The 18,232-nt window shown below is 33.7% G+C and overlaps 1 protein-coding gene across 1 annotated transcript; it reads right to left on the bottom strand.

The window, feature by feature from the left end:
• Nucleotides 1-1,091: 1,091 nt before the first annotated feature.
• LOC141406128 (uncharacterized) lies at nucleotides 1,092-9,993 on the bottom strand. The gene is made up of 4 exons (XM_073991236.1): nucleotides 9,920-9,993; nucleotides 7,578-7,610; nucleotides 7,360-7,392; nucleotides 1,092-1,774 (listed from the first exon to the last, which is right to left on the bottom strand). Exons 1-4 carry the CDS (start codon nucleotides 9,991-9,993, stop codon nucleotides 1,210-1,212), a joined length of 705 nt encoding a protein of 234 aa, XP_073847337.1. The 3' UTR covers nucleotides 1,092-1,209.
• Between the last annotated feature and the right edge of the window lie 8,239 nt (nucleotides 9,994-18,232).

Genomic DNA, 18,232 nt, shown 5'->3' on the forward strand with positions numbered 1-18,232 from the left:
TTTGTGTACAATAGGCATTTACTAATTTGTAACAAAAGACCAGAATTCTGCGGTGGAACAGAATTATATCATAAAAATGGTTGATATGTTTTTTTGCAAATTTCAAACATAATAAAGAATTTGTAATTGTTATGATGTTCAAAATAGTTCATTAGAAAAACGAGTTAGAGACTCTATACAAAAATTTAAAACCACAAAGTTTAAGCATTAAGATTTTATTGTTCTTTTCAAAAAAGCTAAAGATCGGAAGATTTTTTCCAAATGGTGTTTTTTAAGCCAAAGTATTGGACGTAATATGCTGCAAACGTTCAATAAATACAAATAAACGTCTTGTTCTGAACTCAGTAACACTTACAGTCAGCCTAAAATTACGATTAAACGCTTAAAGAACAGCTTAAAACTTAAAAACAACTATGCAGAAAATTTTTCCTTATTTTTATACTTTCCAATATGTTGGACAATAATGTATACCAATGTAGTTAAATAATTCTCTGTAATACTTCCTCCAAATACTTTACATATTTCTTGTAAAGTTTAAAACAGTTTAACATTTTACTCAAAAACTAAAAAAAAATGTGTAACATAAGGTAATATCCTATGGGAACGAAAATCATTTCGGGGGGGGGGGCCCGGGCCCCCCCCTGGCTACGTCGGTGATATAGAGTACAACAAAAACAATAGCAAAATAGACTGCGATAAATTCATGACCGTTAAAAATTCCATACAGCAGTTTTTGTGGTAAATATAAATCAAATGAAATAATTGTATAATAAAAATTTACTTCACAATTATAATCCTTATATTAAATGATGTTACTATATATGGGAGGTTTATCAAAATATAGACCAAATAGGCCATATTTAAGCTGTTTCCAAAGTTAATCTTGTTGGTATTGAAGCTAAAATTTGCTAAAACACTGTATTTGCTCTTCTAATTTGAGCATTGTAGTTAATACAGTTTGCATGTTTCCTTATCCATCTTTATTTTTTTATTATTATTCAATTTCGGTTCATTGCAACTTTAGTGTTATAACTTTTTGACCTTTTTCCTCAAAAATGATTTACTGTAGCGAAAATTAATGACTTTTGCCTAGTAATGACGATATCTATCACCCAAAGAAAAACTCATGTCGGTTTCTTAATAATATTGTGTGTTCGCTTCATATGACCATTTAGACCGACAAACTGATGGAATTTCGCATCACATAATTTACAGGCGAATTTTTTTTACTTCCGAATGAATTTGCCGGTGTCTGATCAAAGAGTGAATATTGGAGAAACCTTTGCCGCATGTCTCGCAAATTTTATCTCGTATATTCAAATGTGATTTTATGTGATCGGTCAAGTCTCGTTTCTTCAGGAAATCCTTTGGACACATGGTGCATTTAAATGCTCTAATTTTTGTGTGTATGGCCGTAACATGGTAGCCAAGTGAAGTTTTCAGTCTAAACGATTTTCCACATAATTCACAGACATGCCGTTTCTCGTTCGAATGTATTAGGCTGTGTGTCTTCATGTCCGATGCAAGGGCAAACTTTTTATCACAAAATTTACAAGCATGTGTTTTGCCCACATGTATCCTAAGTGTATGATCACGTAGGCCAAATTTCGATTCAAATCTCTTTTCACATTGATCGCATCCAAATGGCAAATCACCAATTTGATGAAGCTCGATTTCTACCATCAACATCCCCATATGATGGATGGTCGCCATTATACAGTATAGGAAAAAACCTAAATGTATCAATGAACGTCGATGTTTTTTCTTCCCATTCCTTTAATTGCAGGGAATTCTGGAAGAAGAGAGAAGACAATATTTGCAATACACTAAGACCTCGCTTTGCGTCGTTCCAAAAAAAAAAACGACTCAAAGTGAAACGACGCAAAGTGAATAAAGTTTTTCTATGGAAACTCATGTAAAGTTCGGAGATAGGTTCCAGGGTTAGGAAATCGCTTTTTTTAAAGAAGAAAATTGAAAAAGTACACACTACGTATTCAATTAAAACAAAAACACACAATTTCAAATGTAAAGCACAGAGGAGACTCTGTTGTGGATGGCGTTGTATGAGTGCTTCCGGTATAGGAAATCGTGTCTTTATCGAAGGAATTAAGGATAAGATGTATTATTTAAACATTCTGAAAGGATAATTTGAAATTTAGGCGCTGAAAGAATGGGATTTGGGGAAACATTCCAATTTTATCAATATATGACCCCGAGCACAAATCACATTTTACCAAAATGGATGCTATGTAACTGTCCAAAAGTGATTGAAACACCTCCCCGATCCCTGGATTTGAATCCTATAGATAATTTATGGAGTATTTTGGAGACAAATATAAAAAATCGTAACATCTAAAGTATACGAAACCTGAAATATGCCTTGTAAAAAGAATGGGGAAAATTCTGATATCTTTCCCCCGAAATCTTAGTGAAATCTTTGCCAAAAAGGCTAAAAGCTGTAAAGGATAACAAAGGATGTCATTCCAAGTTCTGAAACCCTAAAAATCCTTTTTGTTTCATGAAACTTTTAGAGTGCGTACTTTTCACTGTGAGGTAGAAATCGATGTTGTTTAACAATTTTTATTTTTTTATCTAAACTTACCTGAATTTTGTTAATTTTATTTTATAATATTAAAATTTACCCCCTGTTTTTGTAACTATTTTTTGTTCGTTCGTCTAAATTCGTAATAATTTGGGCATCCATAGCTCAGCCCCTAGATGACATACAGACCTAATTATTCGTAGACACGTTCTAAATATAGTTAAAAATTCCTCATTTATAAATCAGCGTTCCACATTTGTGCTAAGGCGAGTAAATCGATCTACAAAATTTGACAATTCGTGTGAGAACCATAAATTTTTTTTACAAAAACAGGGGGTTAGACACTAATTCAATTCAATTTTATTTAACTTGTAATTCAAAGCCATCCGGCCTATCAGTGTAAATTACAAAATGCATAAGAATTGCTTAACCAAATAAAAAGGAAAAACTACTCGATAAAAATATAATGTAAGAACAAGAAACTAAAAACTAATATAAAAATATGCATACCAATAATATATACAGATTTACTTTGAAGCTACTCCTCACTAATGTAACAATATAAAAAAGAATGAAATCGCTATCATTAATTAACTCTTAGAAATCGCAGTTTTAATGAAAGAAAGTGAAGTGGATACTTTTGACTGTGCTTCACTGTACATGCCAAATTGAAATCAATTGTCTGAACTGAACTTTTCGGATCAGTGCAAGAGTGCACCATAAAAAGTTTATAATGGAATAACTGCATTGAAGTTCTAACCCACATATAAATTTGACAATTCCATTATTTAACTAGGCGTTTACACAAGACAGACTGTCTGCAAATACGATTTACTAACACATACATACATTTGTCGGCTGTCTCTCAGCTGTCCATCATTTTTTCACAGACAGTGGGGTTAACAAATTGTTGACGTTTTTGTAACAATGTGTGAAATAATTATTGAAATGTGTTGAAAACAAAAGAACATAAACAAAAAGAAAATATGTGAACGGAAAACAAAAGGAAATCGACAATTTTCATTAATAATTTTACAACTGTTTTGCAGTTGTCTGGACGCCTACGTCACACAGGCAAGTTTTGGGGTTTTGACAATCAATACATGAAGTCAACTGTCCTCTCATGTGTAAACGCAGGGTAACCGATACTTTAATTTGCATCAATGGAAAGGTCAAAACTTCTTTTCATATATAGTGAATCACAGTCACTTCAGTTTCTTTCATTAAAACTGTGATTGCTAAGAATTGGTTAATGATAGCGATTTCATTCCTTTTTATATTTTTACATTAGTGTCTTAACTTAAATATAAAAAAATAAAATTAACGAAATGCAGGTAAATATAGATAAAAAATAAAAATGGTTAAACAACATCGATTTCCACCTCACAGTGAAAAGTATGCACTCCAAAAGTTTCATGAAACAAAAAGGATTTTTTAGGGTTTCAGCCCTTGGTATGACATCCTCTGTTATCCTTTACAGCTTTTAGCCTTTTTGGCAAAAATTTAACTAAATTTTCGGTGCACGATATCTGATTTTTCCTTATCCTTCCTGCAAGGCATTTTCAGGGTTCCTATACTTTAGATGTTACGATTTTGTATATTTGTCTCCAAAATACTCCATAAATTGTCTATAGGATTCAAATCCGGTGATCGGGGAGGTGTTTGTCTCACTTTTGGACAGTTATATAGCATCCATTTTGTAAAAATATGTGATTTGTGCTCGGGCTCATATATCGACGTTTAACAATTTTTATTTTTTACCTAAACTTACCTGAATTTTGTTAATTTTATTTTATAATATTTAAGTTAAGACACTAATGTAACAATATAAAAAAGAATGAAATCGCTATCATTATGTGTGTTCGTTTACTTAAAATTTCTACCAATTGTTACTGGATGTTGTTCGTTTACTCTACAGTACAATGCAAACGACCTTAGTCGATTACAAGAAGTTACTGGACTTGTACAAATTTGTACAAATTATTGAGTAAACGAACAGACCTATTAATTAACTCTTAGAAATCGCAGTTTTAGGGGTCGATCATCGATAACAATTATCGTTGAGTGGCGTTGCCAGTTGTCAAAATTGATCCACGTATGGCAACTCTCAACTGAAGTTGCGAATCTCAGTTGACGAAGCGGCAGTTTTTCAGCAACCAGCAATTTTCAGTTGCAGTGAACATTTTCGAAGAAACAAGAAGTAAAATAGAAGGAAAAATAAACATTTTGTTAACAATTATTGATTCTTTGCATCATTAATTAATTTTGTGTATCAATATGGTGAAAATAACGACAAAGCAACAGTTCGAAATATTCGGGTATGTGATGGAAAACGATTCGACTCGTTTTGCCATAAATCGAAATCGTATATCTCTAATTTTGGTGAATATTTTAATGAAACTGAAAATGGGTTTTAAAGATATTATTCAAATAAGGGGCTTTTGCGAAGCAACATTATATATATCATCAACGGCAATCCGATTATATACCATTTCGATTCTGCAAATCGAGTCGATTCGGTTTTCATCACATACCCGATTAATTGATAAACTGAGTGAAAATACAAACTTAGCCCGAGGAGTACGGGAGTTTTGGTGAAACCAAAGCCACAGCGGATGAAGCGTAAAGGTTCATTTCGGACAGTTTAAACAGCCATGAACCTCCAACACGAACACCTGAAGAGTGGCAGAGTCTGGATTCACTTTAAAGCAAAGTTGAAAAAGAAAATGCCTCAAAATAAAAGAAACTTCAACGACACTGGTGGAGGTCCATCACAATAAGTGAATTTATCGCCTTTGGAGCGGACAGCAGCAAATCTTTTGCAAATGAATTTGGTGACAAATACAGTAGGTTCAGTTTAAGTACAAATGACGAACATCCTCCTTTGGACCATCTATATAGCCAACTACACCAGGGAATTTCGTTTTTGAATAAAAACTGTTTTTATTTTGCCTTTTTTCCTCCTCTGTCAACTTCGAAACGATCCAATTTTGGCACAATTTGTCCTCTATCAAGTGGACAACTTCCTTCAATACTCTCGACAATGTAGATTGAGCCATGCAATTGTTGAAATCATTGCCATGGGACTTTTGGAAACTTCCGTCCTCAAAGAATCGCAAAGCTGCGCACACTTTTAAAAGTGGGGGTATTGCTGTTGATCTGTAACTTACTTTGAAGTCGTCCTTTAACGCTTCCACAACGTAAACTACGGCATCCTTTGGCAATCGAAAATACGCCTTAAACCTGAAATAATTTACTGATTATATAGATCTTTCCACATGATCATCAGCTTACAGTGCAGATGGCAATTCCAATGGATTCGACTTGTCCCTCAAATTTCTTCTAATAGATGCAATGTCCTGTACATTTTCTTCATCATTAAAAAATAATTCCACCGAACTTATCATTTTTTGGGACAGCAAATAAAACTTGACGATCCGAAGATTCAATGGGCACGTTATATTCCAATCTTGGGTTGTTTTCCAAATTTTCTCGAAAACTCAGCCAAAATATTAAAATATTGTCCAGAATACACAAAAGAGTTATCCAAAGCGCAACTATTTTTAAAATTTTTTTTTTTTTTTTTTTTTTTTTTTGGCGAATAGAGGTCACAGGTTTGAAAAAACACTGATCGATAACATGTTTATCGACCACCCAGTTGAGTTGACATTAATGGTACAACATTTCGTCTCAGTCGCGCAGACAACTGACAACGCAACTCAAGTTTAGTGGCAATACAAGATAGACCCATTAATGAAAGAAAGTGAAGTGGATACTTTTTTTGCACCAGTAGTCGGCACTTTAAGGATTCTCGTATCTTTAGCCGTATGTCCTTCCGAGTCTAAATGCCCAATCAAATTGAAATTGATTCGTAATTTTGTGTAGTTTTAGATTATATAAACAACTTTTTAAGCTATTTGTGTTCAATATGCAAATTCTGTTTTTTCACCATTTCCCAATTGTCGGCACTAGATGATGCAGTAGTCGGCATGTTATATTTAAAATAAGAAAAAATGGATATTTTACATTTTTTTTAATATTTGAAAGGGCAATATTTTGAGCCAAAAATTCTGAGAATCTATTAACTTTCTGAGATATCCCAGGAAAAATGTAAATTTATCGACACCCAGGAAGGTGTGTTATGCACAAGGTCACCTAAAAAGCTTTCTAGGATATCAAAATCTATAATATGACACTAACATTGTGGCTTTTGTATACTCAAATACCTAAATCGGAAAGAAATCAGCAAGGGTCAGCTTTAACGAGCTATACAAGAAGTTTGGCATTAAATAACGGCATTTAACACCCAAAGATTATTTTTTTCTCTAAAATATATCTCGGACACCCAGACACATGCGCCAAAAGAATAAAATGTATTAATTTTGCTGTTAATTCCATTTACCGTTATTTATATTATGGAATATACTTTTGTTGTATCAAATATTGTTTATTAGTGAGACGAAATAAACCTGTGTACCTTGAATTTCATAAATATCATTTTTCTAAAACCCGAGATTTATGGGACGTAAGTATACTTATGTAAGACTGTGTATTTCCTTGGGGTGTATGTAAACTTTTGTCCCCATAATTTTTTGGTTTTTGTAAAATTTACCGTTATTTGTGTTATGGAATATACTTTTGTTGTATTAAATATTGTTTATTAGCGAGAAGAAATAAAAATGTAACCTTGGAATTTCATAAAAATCATTACTTACCCTAAAACCCAAGATTTAGGCGGTGTATGTAAACTTTTGTCCCTGACTGTTCATAATAGACACATAATATCAACTGACGATACTATGATATTTTCCTATCACGTCGTTGACACATTTGTTTTAATGTTTTTTTCTGTGGAAAAGCAAAAATTGGATACTTCTTTAGACCAAACCCGTTCGTTGGTATTGATATGGTTACGAAGTTTTTCGGCAAATCACACACACGCGACCCGAACGCAAAGTAAGAGAGCAAATGTTTTGATTTTTTGTTACTTCAGTTTTGTACTGAATGTCATGCAAGCAGGTTGATGCCGCTTTATTGTTTTTTTTTTTTTTTTTTTTTTTTTGATACACTGAAAAGATTTTGCAGTTGTACAGCAAATATGTGGAGGGAAGAATTTGAAAATGATTTTTGTTTTGTATTAATATTTTTAATGACGCAGAATGCCTCGTCTGCAATGCAACAATAACAAATGTATATCCATCTTACCTTAGGCGTCATTATAATACGCATACAAAATATCATTTAATGACTGGAAATGTGCGAAAAATAATATGAGTGGATAATTTTCACTGTGAGGTAGAAATCGATGTTGTTTAACAATTTTTATTTTTTTATCTAAATTTACCCGAATTTCGTTAATTTTATTTTATTATATTTAAGTTAAGACCCTAATGTACAAATATAAAAAAGAACGAAATTGCTATCATTAATCAACTCTTAGCAATCGCAGTTTTAATAAAAGAAACTGAAGTGGATACTTTTGACTGTGATTCACTGTATATTATTTTTAATTTTAGTCATACAAAGCGAACGCGCAAACAATATATTTTTTCTATTTGAAAATTTTGCCTTTTTAGGCGAAGATCATTTTTAGTATTAATTTTTTTTTTAATTTATTAGTGGAGCTTTTTTATGATCTATAATGCAAATGAAAAAGGAAAGCCAACGATTTGAACCCACACACCCACCATTATGTTTGGCTCTGAACGCTAACACGCCGTGACAACTTTTTTCCTGTGTTTTTCATTTCATATTCAATATGAAAATCATCACCCTGTTCTGTCAGTGTAATTTTACCCACACATAAACAATTTAAACGCTCGCTCTTCTTGGTCGGGTATGCTTTAGACCTTAAAAAGCTACCAAACCATGGTAAAGTAAAGAGGTAGATTTAAATTAAAAAATCTATAGTAGAACCCTTGTTTTTCCTGAATTCCTAATACTTCAAACTTTATCAACAAGTGGGTTTGTTTACAACAGCAATTTTGAGCATTTTATAAAAATCGCGAAAAATGAATGAAGGACCAATGTTTCTCCGCATAATCAAGTTGTGGATATGATAAAATGTTTCAATGATAACCTGACGATTTATTTACATACAAATGTTACAAAAATAATTTTAAAAATCATTGAATTCGATTGTTTTTAAAATTGTTTGACATATTATTCAAATACCACACACTCATACAAAAAGATTGTGTATATTGTTTTGAAGTTTTAGGAATACTCGAATGAAAAAATTTAAATTGACATAAAGCTTTGGCTAACCTTTCTTATTAAACCATGTACCAACCCAAAAACGAAATTGCCAAAGTACCAACTCCAAAAAAATTACCAATTTTGGTAACATTCTACCAATTCTACCTGATATCTGGGGGTCTTGAAAATCCTGCACTTTGGTCTCCCTCATTACGCTTGGCACCGGTTCCATTACGTTACATATGTTGGAGCCATTTATGTGGTTTGGTTCAGCTACATGGCTTTGCTTTAGCCTTAGGACTCCCAATTACCTACAAATGCTTCAACTTTGCCTTATAAGATAATCTCACAGTGTGGTGTCACATTTTTAAATCTTACGCAAGTGATTATTGGCTTCCTGGCTTCCCTTGCATGTCTTCGATTTCATATGCTTCGGGTAAGTTTTTTTGCAATTTTTTTCTCTGATAATCTCTAGTTTTTCTCGTGAAAGTTTCGATCTTTTTATTATCATTTGAACCCATTCCATCCATCCAATTGAGATGAATTTTGTGTTTTTATTTATACACTTGTATATTTTCTTTTATTTATCTGAATACGTTTAAAGCTATATAAGATTTATTATAATGGGAAGTCCCAATCATTGAGCTAAAAATAGAGTCGGACTGCACTCTTTGGTATTAAATTTGAACGAATTTTGATTCGAATCGTCCTATAGAAACAGGCCATAAATATTAATTAAAAGTTACCACAACTCTTTTAAATAATTTTTCCAAATTGGCCCTGACGTCTCAAATCAGTGAAAATCTTCGGTTAATAGATGTTAACTTCTCCCATATCCTCAAAATTCTCGCTTGTCAGCCAATTTTTAAATGAACCGAAAAATAAATTCAGAATACATTATTATTATTTATTCACTACAAATAGTTTTCTTAATAACTATTTTAAATAATCTTAATAACTATTTAAATATTTAATTTTATTTACTTATTTTTTAAACCGGGTTTCAGACCAGACGAGTATATTGGCTTCTTCCAGGCTTCTTGATCCTTCTAGAGCCGAATCACAGCGCGATTTGAAATACCGCATTGTATAAGATGTTGGTGTCGACGTACATCGTCTTCTTATTCTATAGAATACATTTTCAATGCTGTAGTGAGTTGACAATTTCTTGAAGCTAACTTTCCATGTTTCTCTAACATTAATTCCCACGCGTTTACTGTTGATATGAAGTTTGTTACGCAGGGATGCCTCATTCTTTTCAGAATACTCTTCTACTCAGACAGTGTCCTTTTTTCTCTCGCAGAGGGTATTCTCGAGACAGCAAACGCAAAAAGAGTGACAAGACTGAGACAAATTTGAGGGTTCACTGGTCGAATCTGCATCAGACTGATCAGATGTTCAATACTCTGCCTGCCGAATAATTGCATGTAATTTGCCAGGTTGAAGATTTCATAACCATAGCGATTTTCAATAAAGTTGCTTCCGTTGGGGCCTTTGGATTGGAACTACGCAATATACTCAAACGTAACTTTTGTTCTGTTGTATCTCAATTTGCCCTTCCTGAATGCATGGACTACATTCACCACCAGATGTTGTGGATCAATACCCCAAATCTTCCTTCGGCTGGTTCGGCTTCTTCCTCCAGACACAGTTTTAATTATGTTCCAACTGAAGGAAGGCGAAATCGGCTTATGAACACTATCGGCATCGCAAACGTTATACTGGATATTAAGATTCAAATTCTCCGCTGCGGTGTAAATTGTGCTCAACCAGTGTTCAAAACGCTGGGGTGGGTAGTTGCGCCAGCCCACAGTGCCGATGAAGAGGCTCCAATCGCGGAAAAGACTCGTCAGCAGGAATCCATATTGTGTCTTCCTGTCTCGTTGCGCGACTATATTTATGGCATCGAAGCTTAAGACACACAATTTCTCCTTTTCTGTTTTTGTTTCGAAGAATTGCCTTAACTTCGTAGCTGTTGATTCCGAAAATCCCAGTTTATGCTGAGTGTACTACCACTCTGCAGTCTCCAAAGGTGGTGTGTCGAAATCCAACAGCTGCTGATTAACGCTGTATGTACACAGTCTTACATAAGTATACGTACGCCCCGTAAATCTCGGGTTTTAGAAAAAGTAATGATATTTATGAAATTCCAAGTACACAGGTTTATTTCGTCTCACTAATAAACAATATTTAATACAACAAAAGTATATTCCATAATATAAATAACGGTAAATTTTACAAAAACCAAAAAATGATACTTACAAAAGTAAACATACGCCCCAAGGAAATATGAGTATTATCGTAAAATTTATGGAATTAGCAGCAAAATTTATACATTTTATTGTTTTGGCGAATGTGTCTGGGTGTCCGAGATATATTTTAGAAAAAAAATATAATTTGTGGGTGTTAAGTGCCGTTATTTAATGCCAAACTTTTTGTACAGCTCGTTAAAGCGGACCCTTACTGATTTCTTTCCGTTTTAGGTATTTGAGTATACAAAAGCCACAATATTAGTGTCAGATTATAGATTTTGAGATCCTAGAAAGCTTTTTAGTTGACCTTGTGCATAACACACCTTCCTGGGTGTCGATAAATTCACACTTTTCCTAGGATATCTCAGGAAGTTAATAGTTTCCTCGGAATTCTTGGCTCAAATTACATACACAAGACCTTGAATTGTGCTTTAATATGGTGTTATATAATCCTTGGACACCAATTGAATCAGAAATGTGAAATATTCTGTTAAAAACCTGCTCCCAAAGCATCAAAATATAATCACTACCAAAAAGCATGAAATTTACACTGTGAACAACGTAGTTTTCGTATTATAACCATTACCGTAAATAAAGGGTCGGAAAGTATCGGATAATTGTACATTTCTGATTCAATTGGTGTCCAAGGATTATAAAACGCCATATTAAAACACAATTCAAGGTGTTCTGTATGTAATTTGAGCCAAGAATTCCGAGGAATCTATTAACTTCCTGAGATATCCTAGGAAAAAAGTGAATTTATCGACACCCAGGAAGGTGTGTTATGCACAAGGTCAACTAAAAAGCTTTCTAGGATCTCAAAATCTATAATCTGACACTAATATTGTGGCTTTTGCATACTTAAATACCTAAAACGGAAAGAAATCAGCAAGGGTCCGCTTTAACGAGCTGTACAAAAAGTTTGGCATTAAATAACGGCACTTAACACCCAAAAATTATTTTTTTTTCTCTAAAATATACCTCGGCCACCCAGACACATTCGCCAAAACAATAAAATGTATAAATTTTGCTGCTAATTCCATAAATTGTACGATAATACTCATATTTCCTTAGGGCGTATGTATACTTTTGTAAGTATCATTTTTTGGTTTTTGTAACATTTACCGTTATTTATATTATGGAATATACTTTTGTTGTATTAAATATTGTTTATTAGTGAGACGAAATAAACCTGTGTACTTGGAATTTCATAAATATCATTACTTTTTCTAAAACCCCAGAGTTATGGGGCGTACGTATACTTATGTAAGACTGTGTATTTCTCCCGCTTAATGCCATCACCAGAATTAACCTTCTTTCCTCCTCGGAATAATCGCCTTCGGGTTTGCCATGTTTCCAATTGAAATGTTGTATATGGTTCGCTGGGGTTCCATTTTCTTGTTTTTCACTTCACAAACACTTTTCACTTGACAGACACTTGTCGAAGGAATTCATGCGTCAGAATAACATTTTTTATAAGTGAATTTGCACGTGTTTATCATATGAAAAGGGTCAGAAAATTTGCATGAAATTTCCAAAGCAGGTACTTTGTTGTTGTTTGATGCACAGATTGCACACGAGCACAACGTTAAAAATTCCTCAAAGGGTCTGAAAATAATGTGCAGCAGGTATTTGTTGTTGTTTGATGCACAGATTGCACACGAGCACAACGTTAAAAATTCCTCAAATGGTCTGAAAATAATGTGCAGCAGGTATTTTTTGTTGTTGTTTGATGCACATATTGTGCACGTGCAATGTCTGGCCTTAAATCTTTAATTATTTTCCTTCATTATTGCAGAAAAACAACATAAACGTAGAACATAAATATTATGCACGAATGATGCAAACAGCGACAAAAAGTCGCGACCACCAAACCACCGTCAAAATTCATGCCGGAGGCAAATTTGTTGAAATAAATGCCCTATTCCTAACAAGATATAGCTCTACCCTCCGACATTTAATAAAAAACAAAACCACAATTGTCATTATCCTACCCGGCATATCAGCAGAGATATTAAAACATGTTACGGACTTACTGTATTATGGAGAGTGCACTTTAAACATGTCACTTTTCCATATGTTGCAGGAAACATTGAAATTGTCCGGGATTCAGATGTGTGATGGTGTCGGTGGAAATAGCAGTGAAAATGACGACGGTGGGTATGGTGGAAACTGTGATTATGGTGATAATGACGGTGGAAATGATTTTGGTGGAAACGGTGATGAAAATGGCGTTGATTTTTGATGGTGATTGCAATGGCGATGCGAATGATGTTGCTGAAAATGGCAATGGCGGTGTGAATGATGTTGCTGAAAATGGCGGTGCGAATGATGGTGCTGAAAGTGGCGGTGCGAATAATGGTGCTGAAAATGGCGGTGCGAATGATGTTGCTGAAAATGGCGGTGCAAATGATGTTGCTGAAAATGGCAATGGCGGTGCGAATAATGATGGTGGAAATGGTGATGGCGGTGCGAATGATTTTGATGGAAATGGTGATGAAAATGGTAATAAAAATGTCCTTGAAATTGATGTTGGTGATGAAAATGATGCTGATGAAACATCAGAACCCCCACCAAAAACAAAAAAAAGACGAAAGTAGTAGTACTTTACTAACTCTACAACAAGCAATAGATAAGTGCAACACTGATAAAAATTACCATAACCGCAGCGGCATCATTTTACAAAATAGATCGTAAAATAATTGCATATCACCTCCATCGCACCAAAGGAGGTCCATATTTTAAACAAAAATTAAAAATAACTAAATATACCCCACCATACCTACATCGAAACTTTCCAGATAAAAATTATAAGCCACTTAAACTAAAAAATATCATAAATCACACCTTGAATCACATAAACAACAAAACACAGAAAGTAGCAATATTACCGAACAACATCAATCATCCTCATACACAAAATATGCCGAACGTGCATTACAGGAATTAATTGAGGAATGAACAAATGTTGAAAAGTCCAAAAATCTTAAAAAAAACACGTATTTCGATTTTTCACCAATTTAAAAACAAAGTTAAAACTCCTTAAGGAGTTAAATAAATAACAAGTTGAACCGCCGGAGATAAGCAAATTAAATAAAAGAAGGTATAGTGAATCACAGTCAAAAGTATCCACTTCAGTTTCTTCCATTAAAACTGCGATTGCTAAGAATTGGTTAATGATAGCGAGTTCATTCCTTTTTATATTTTTGCATTGGTGTCTTGACTTACATATAATAAAATTAACGAAATTCAAGTAAATTTATATAAAATAAAAATGGTTAAACATCAATTTCTACCTCACAGTGAAAAGTATCCATTTTAAAATTTCATGAAACAAAAAGGATTTTTTAGGGTTTCAGCCCTTGGTAAGGCATCCTTTCTTATCCTTTACAGCTTTTAGCCTTTTTGGCAAAGATTTAACTAAGTTTTCGGGGCAAGATATCGGAATTTTTCTCCATCCTTCCTGTAAGGCATTTTTCAGGGTTCCTATACTTTAGATGTTACGATTTTTTATATTTGTCTCCAAAATACTCCATAAATTACCAATAGGATTCAAATCCGGGGATCGGGGAGGTGTTTAAATCACTTTTGGGCAATTACATAGCATCCATTTTGGACAAATACGTGATTTGTGCTCGGGCTCATACAGTCAGGGACAAAAGTTTACATACACCCCCTAAATCTCGGGTATTGGGGTTAGTAGTGATTTTTATGAAATTCCAAGTATGCAGTTTTATTTCGTCTCACTAATAAACAATATTTAATAGAACAAAAGTATATTCCATAATACAAATAACGGTAAATTTTACAAAAACCTAAAAATGATGGGGACAAAAGTTTACATACACCCCAAGGAAATATGCGTATTGCCGTGCAATTTATGGAATTAACAGCAAAATTTATACATTTTATTGTTTTGGCGAATGCCACTGGGTGTCTGAGATATATTTTAGAAAAAAGAAAATAATTTTTGGGGGTCAAATGCCGTTATTTAAGGTCAAACTTCTTATATAGCTTGTTAAAGCTGAACCTTGCTTAATTCTTTGCGTTTTTAGGTAATGCACTTTAAAAAAACCACAAAATTTGTGTCAGATTACAAATTTTGAGACCCTAGAAAGCGTTGGAGTTGTTCTTGTGCAAAATATTTCTTCTTGGACGTCGATAAATTCCCGCTTTTCATCAGATTTCTCAGGAAGTTAATAAATTCCCCGGAATTCTTGGTGCAAATTACATATAGAAGGCCTTGAATTGCCTTGTAATATGGTCTGATACAATCCTCTGGCATCAATTAACTCAGAAATGTACAATTATACGAAACTTTTCGCCCCTATAGTGACGGTAATGATCATAATACGAAAACAACGTTGTTCACAGTACAAATTTCATGCGTTTTTGGTAGTGCTTACATTTTGATGCTTTGGAAGCTTCGGGAACAGGTTTGTAACAGAATATTTCACATTTCTGATTCAATTGATGCCAGAGGATTGTATCAGACCATATTACAAGGCAATTCAAGGCCTCCTATATGTAATTTGCACCAAGAATTCCGCGGAATCTATTAACTTCCTGAGAAATCTGATGAAAAGCGCGCATTTATCGACGTCCAAGAAACAATATTTTGCACAAGAACAACTCCAAAGCTTTCTAGGGCCCCAAAATTTGTAATCTGACACTAATTTTGTGTTTTTTTTTTAAAGTGCATTACCCAAAAAGGCAAATAATTAAGCAAGGGTCGGCTTTAACAAACTAAACAAGAAGTTTGCCCTTAATAACGGCATTTGACCCCCAAAAATGGTTTTCTTTTCTCTAAAATATATCTCAAACACCCAGAGGCATTCGCCAAAACAATAAAATGTATAAATTTTGCTGTTAATTCCATAAATTGCACGGCAATACGCATATTTCCTTGGGGTGTATGTAAACTTTTGTCCCCATCATTTTTAGGTTTTTGTAAAATTTACCGTTATTTGTATTATGGAATATACTTTTGTTCTATTAAAAATTGTTTATTAGTGAGACGAAATAAAACTGCATACTTGGAATTTCATAAAAATCACTACTAACCCTAATACCCGAGATTTAGGGGGTGTATGTAAACTTTTGTCCCTGACTGTATATTGATAAAATTGGAATGTTGTCCCAAATCCCATTTTTTCAGCGCCTAAATTTTAAATTATCCTTTCAGAATGATCAAATAATACATCTTATCCTTAATTCCTTCGATAAAGACACGATTTCCTACACCGGAAGCACTCATACAACGCCATACCACAAAAGAGTCTCCTCTGTGCTTTACTTTTGAAATTGTGTGTTTGGGGTCCAAGGCGGTATTTGCCCTATGACATACCTTAATTGGTCCATATGACCAAAACAGGTTAAAGTTGTCTTCATTGCTTTCATTGGCAGCCTGTTTTGGTCATTATGGACCAATTAAGGTATGTCATAGGGCAAATACCGCTTTGGTATGCTGTAAAAACTATAAAATTTATGAAAAACTCAGGAATTGGCATATTTGGCGAAGCTCAGGAGCATATATTATCCATAAGAACAACTCAAAGCGCTCTAGGATCTCAAAATAATTAGTCGTAATCGTAGTAAAAATCAGATTAGTAGCTTCTTGCATATTCTGGAACAGAGCAACAATTTCGGCCTGCTTTCTAGATCCGCTTCATTTCTGATAAATATAAATTGCAAACTACTTCTTTGTCAGAATTGAAGCGGAGCAAGAAATGCTGACTTCCGAAACGTCAGTTGCCTTGTATTCGTGCACTACTGCAATTTCATAAAATCTACTCTACTATGGAACTCGATTTAAGAACCCCTAGTTTCATGCGCGAATACAAAGCAACTGACGTTTCGTAAGTCAGCTAATGGGTACTTTACACCAGAGTACGTAAAAATACTTTAAATAACATTTCCAATCGTTTCGTATTTTCCATAGGAACAATACAAAACGAAACATAACCCTCGTTGGCCGAGCTCGCTGTTTAGTTTTGTTTATATTCGTGAGTGCGAACAAAACGAAAAGTACTCAACTCCACAAGAGCAGATAGAAAACGGAATAGTACTAAACACATGTGAATAAACCAAAAACGTTTGGTGGTTGATAAAATTCACTGTGGTATGCTGATGCTATCTTATAGGGTTGTTAAGCAATCACATGTGTGTGTGTCTGAGTGTGTCGTTGACAATACGCACGGCAAACGTTTCCCAAAAATACTTCTTGTTTCGGTGGTGAATGAAACAACTCGGCAAAGCATAACCGAAGTTACATTTCCGCAATCGTACGGTTTCCATCTTTTTACATTGAAAAGTTTGTGTTTTTGTTTTGAGAATGAAACGATTTATAGCTATATTACATTACGTGTATTTCATGTGTATGTTTTGCATTTTTTTACATCTACATGTTGTACACATAGTGTGATCCATATAAAAAAGTTCATCTATCAAAATGATGTGTGAACCCATGTGTAACATTTTCGTTTTAGAGCCCTTCCTATTTTTGTATGTACAATAAATAGAAAACAGCTGATTTGTTTGTTTTGATAAAAGCAGAAATTTGCAAAATTTGCTGAAAGAAATAATTTCTTAAAGAAAATTAAATAAATCGATTTGATAAAGGATTTGTTTACATTTATAGGTTTTGTCACACAAAAAAACATATACTGGTGTAATCGCAAAAATTATAAATCATATGTAAAATGTCATTTTTCGCACACACAAAGAATTACACGAGGACAAACAAATTCAAAACATACACATGAAATACACGTAATGTAATATAGCTATTAGAGAAGCTGAAAAGTTTGTGGCTTTGTGTGATTGGTACGGGAATCGTTTTGTTTGTTTCCGTTCATTGCTTTACACGATATGTTATTTTAAATATGTGTTGTCACTTTGCGTATACATTTTGTATATAAAAAGTGACAACCCATATGTAAAATACATATCGTGTAAAGTACCCATAAATTATGTACCTAGGCCAAGTCTCCGTCGTTACCGATGTCAGTGCAAGAAACTCACATTGAGCGATGACAGATACAAGAGTGTTGAAAAAAAAAAAAACAGCAATGATGTCACTGAATTACCAAAACAAACAATATAGAGTACAACAAAAACAATAGCAAAATAAAGAGACTATGCGATAAATTCATGACCGTTAAAAATTCCATACAGTAGTTTTTGTGGTAAATATAAATCAAATGAAAAAATTGTATAACAAAAAATTAATTCACAATTA

This window comes from Musca autumnalis, unplaced genomic scaffold, assembly GCF_047663935.1.
Source record: "Musca autumnalis isolate F117 unplaced genomic scaffold, ASM4766393v1 scaffold_5, whole genome shotgun sequence".
Lineage (NCBI taxonomy): Eukaryota > Metazoa > Arthropoda > Insecta > Diptera > Muscidae > Musca > Musca autumnalis.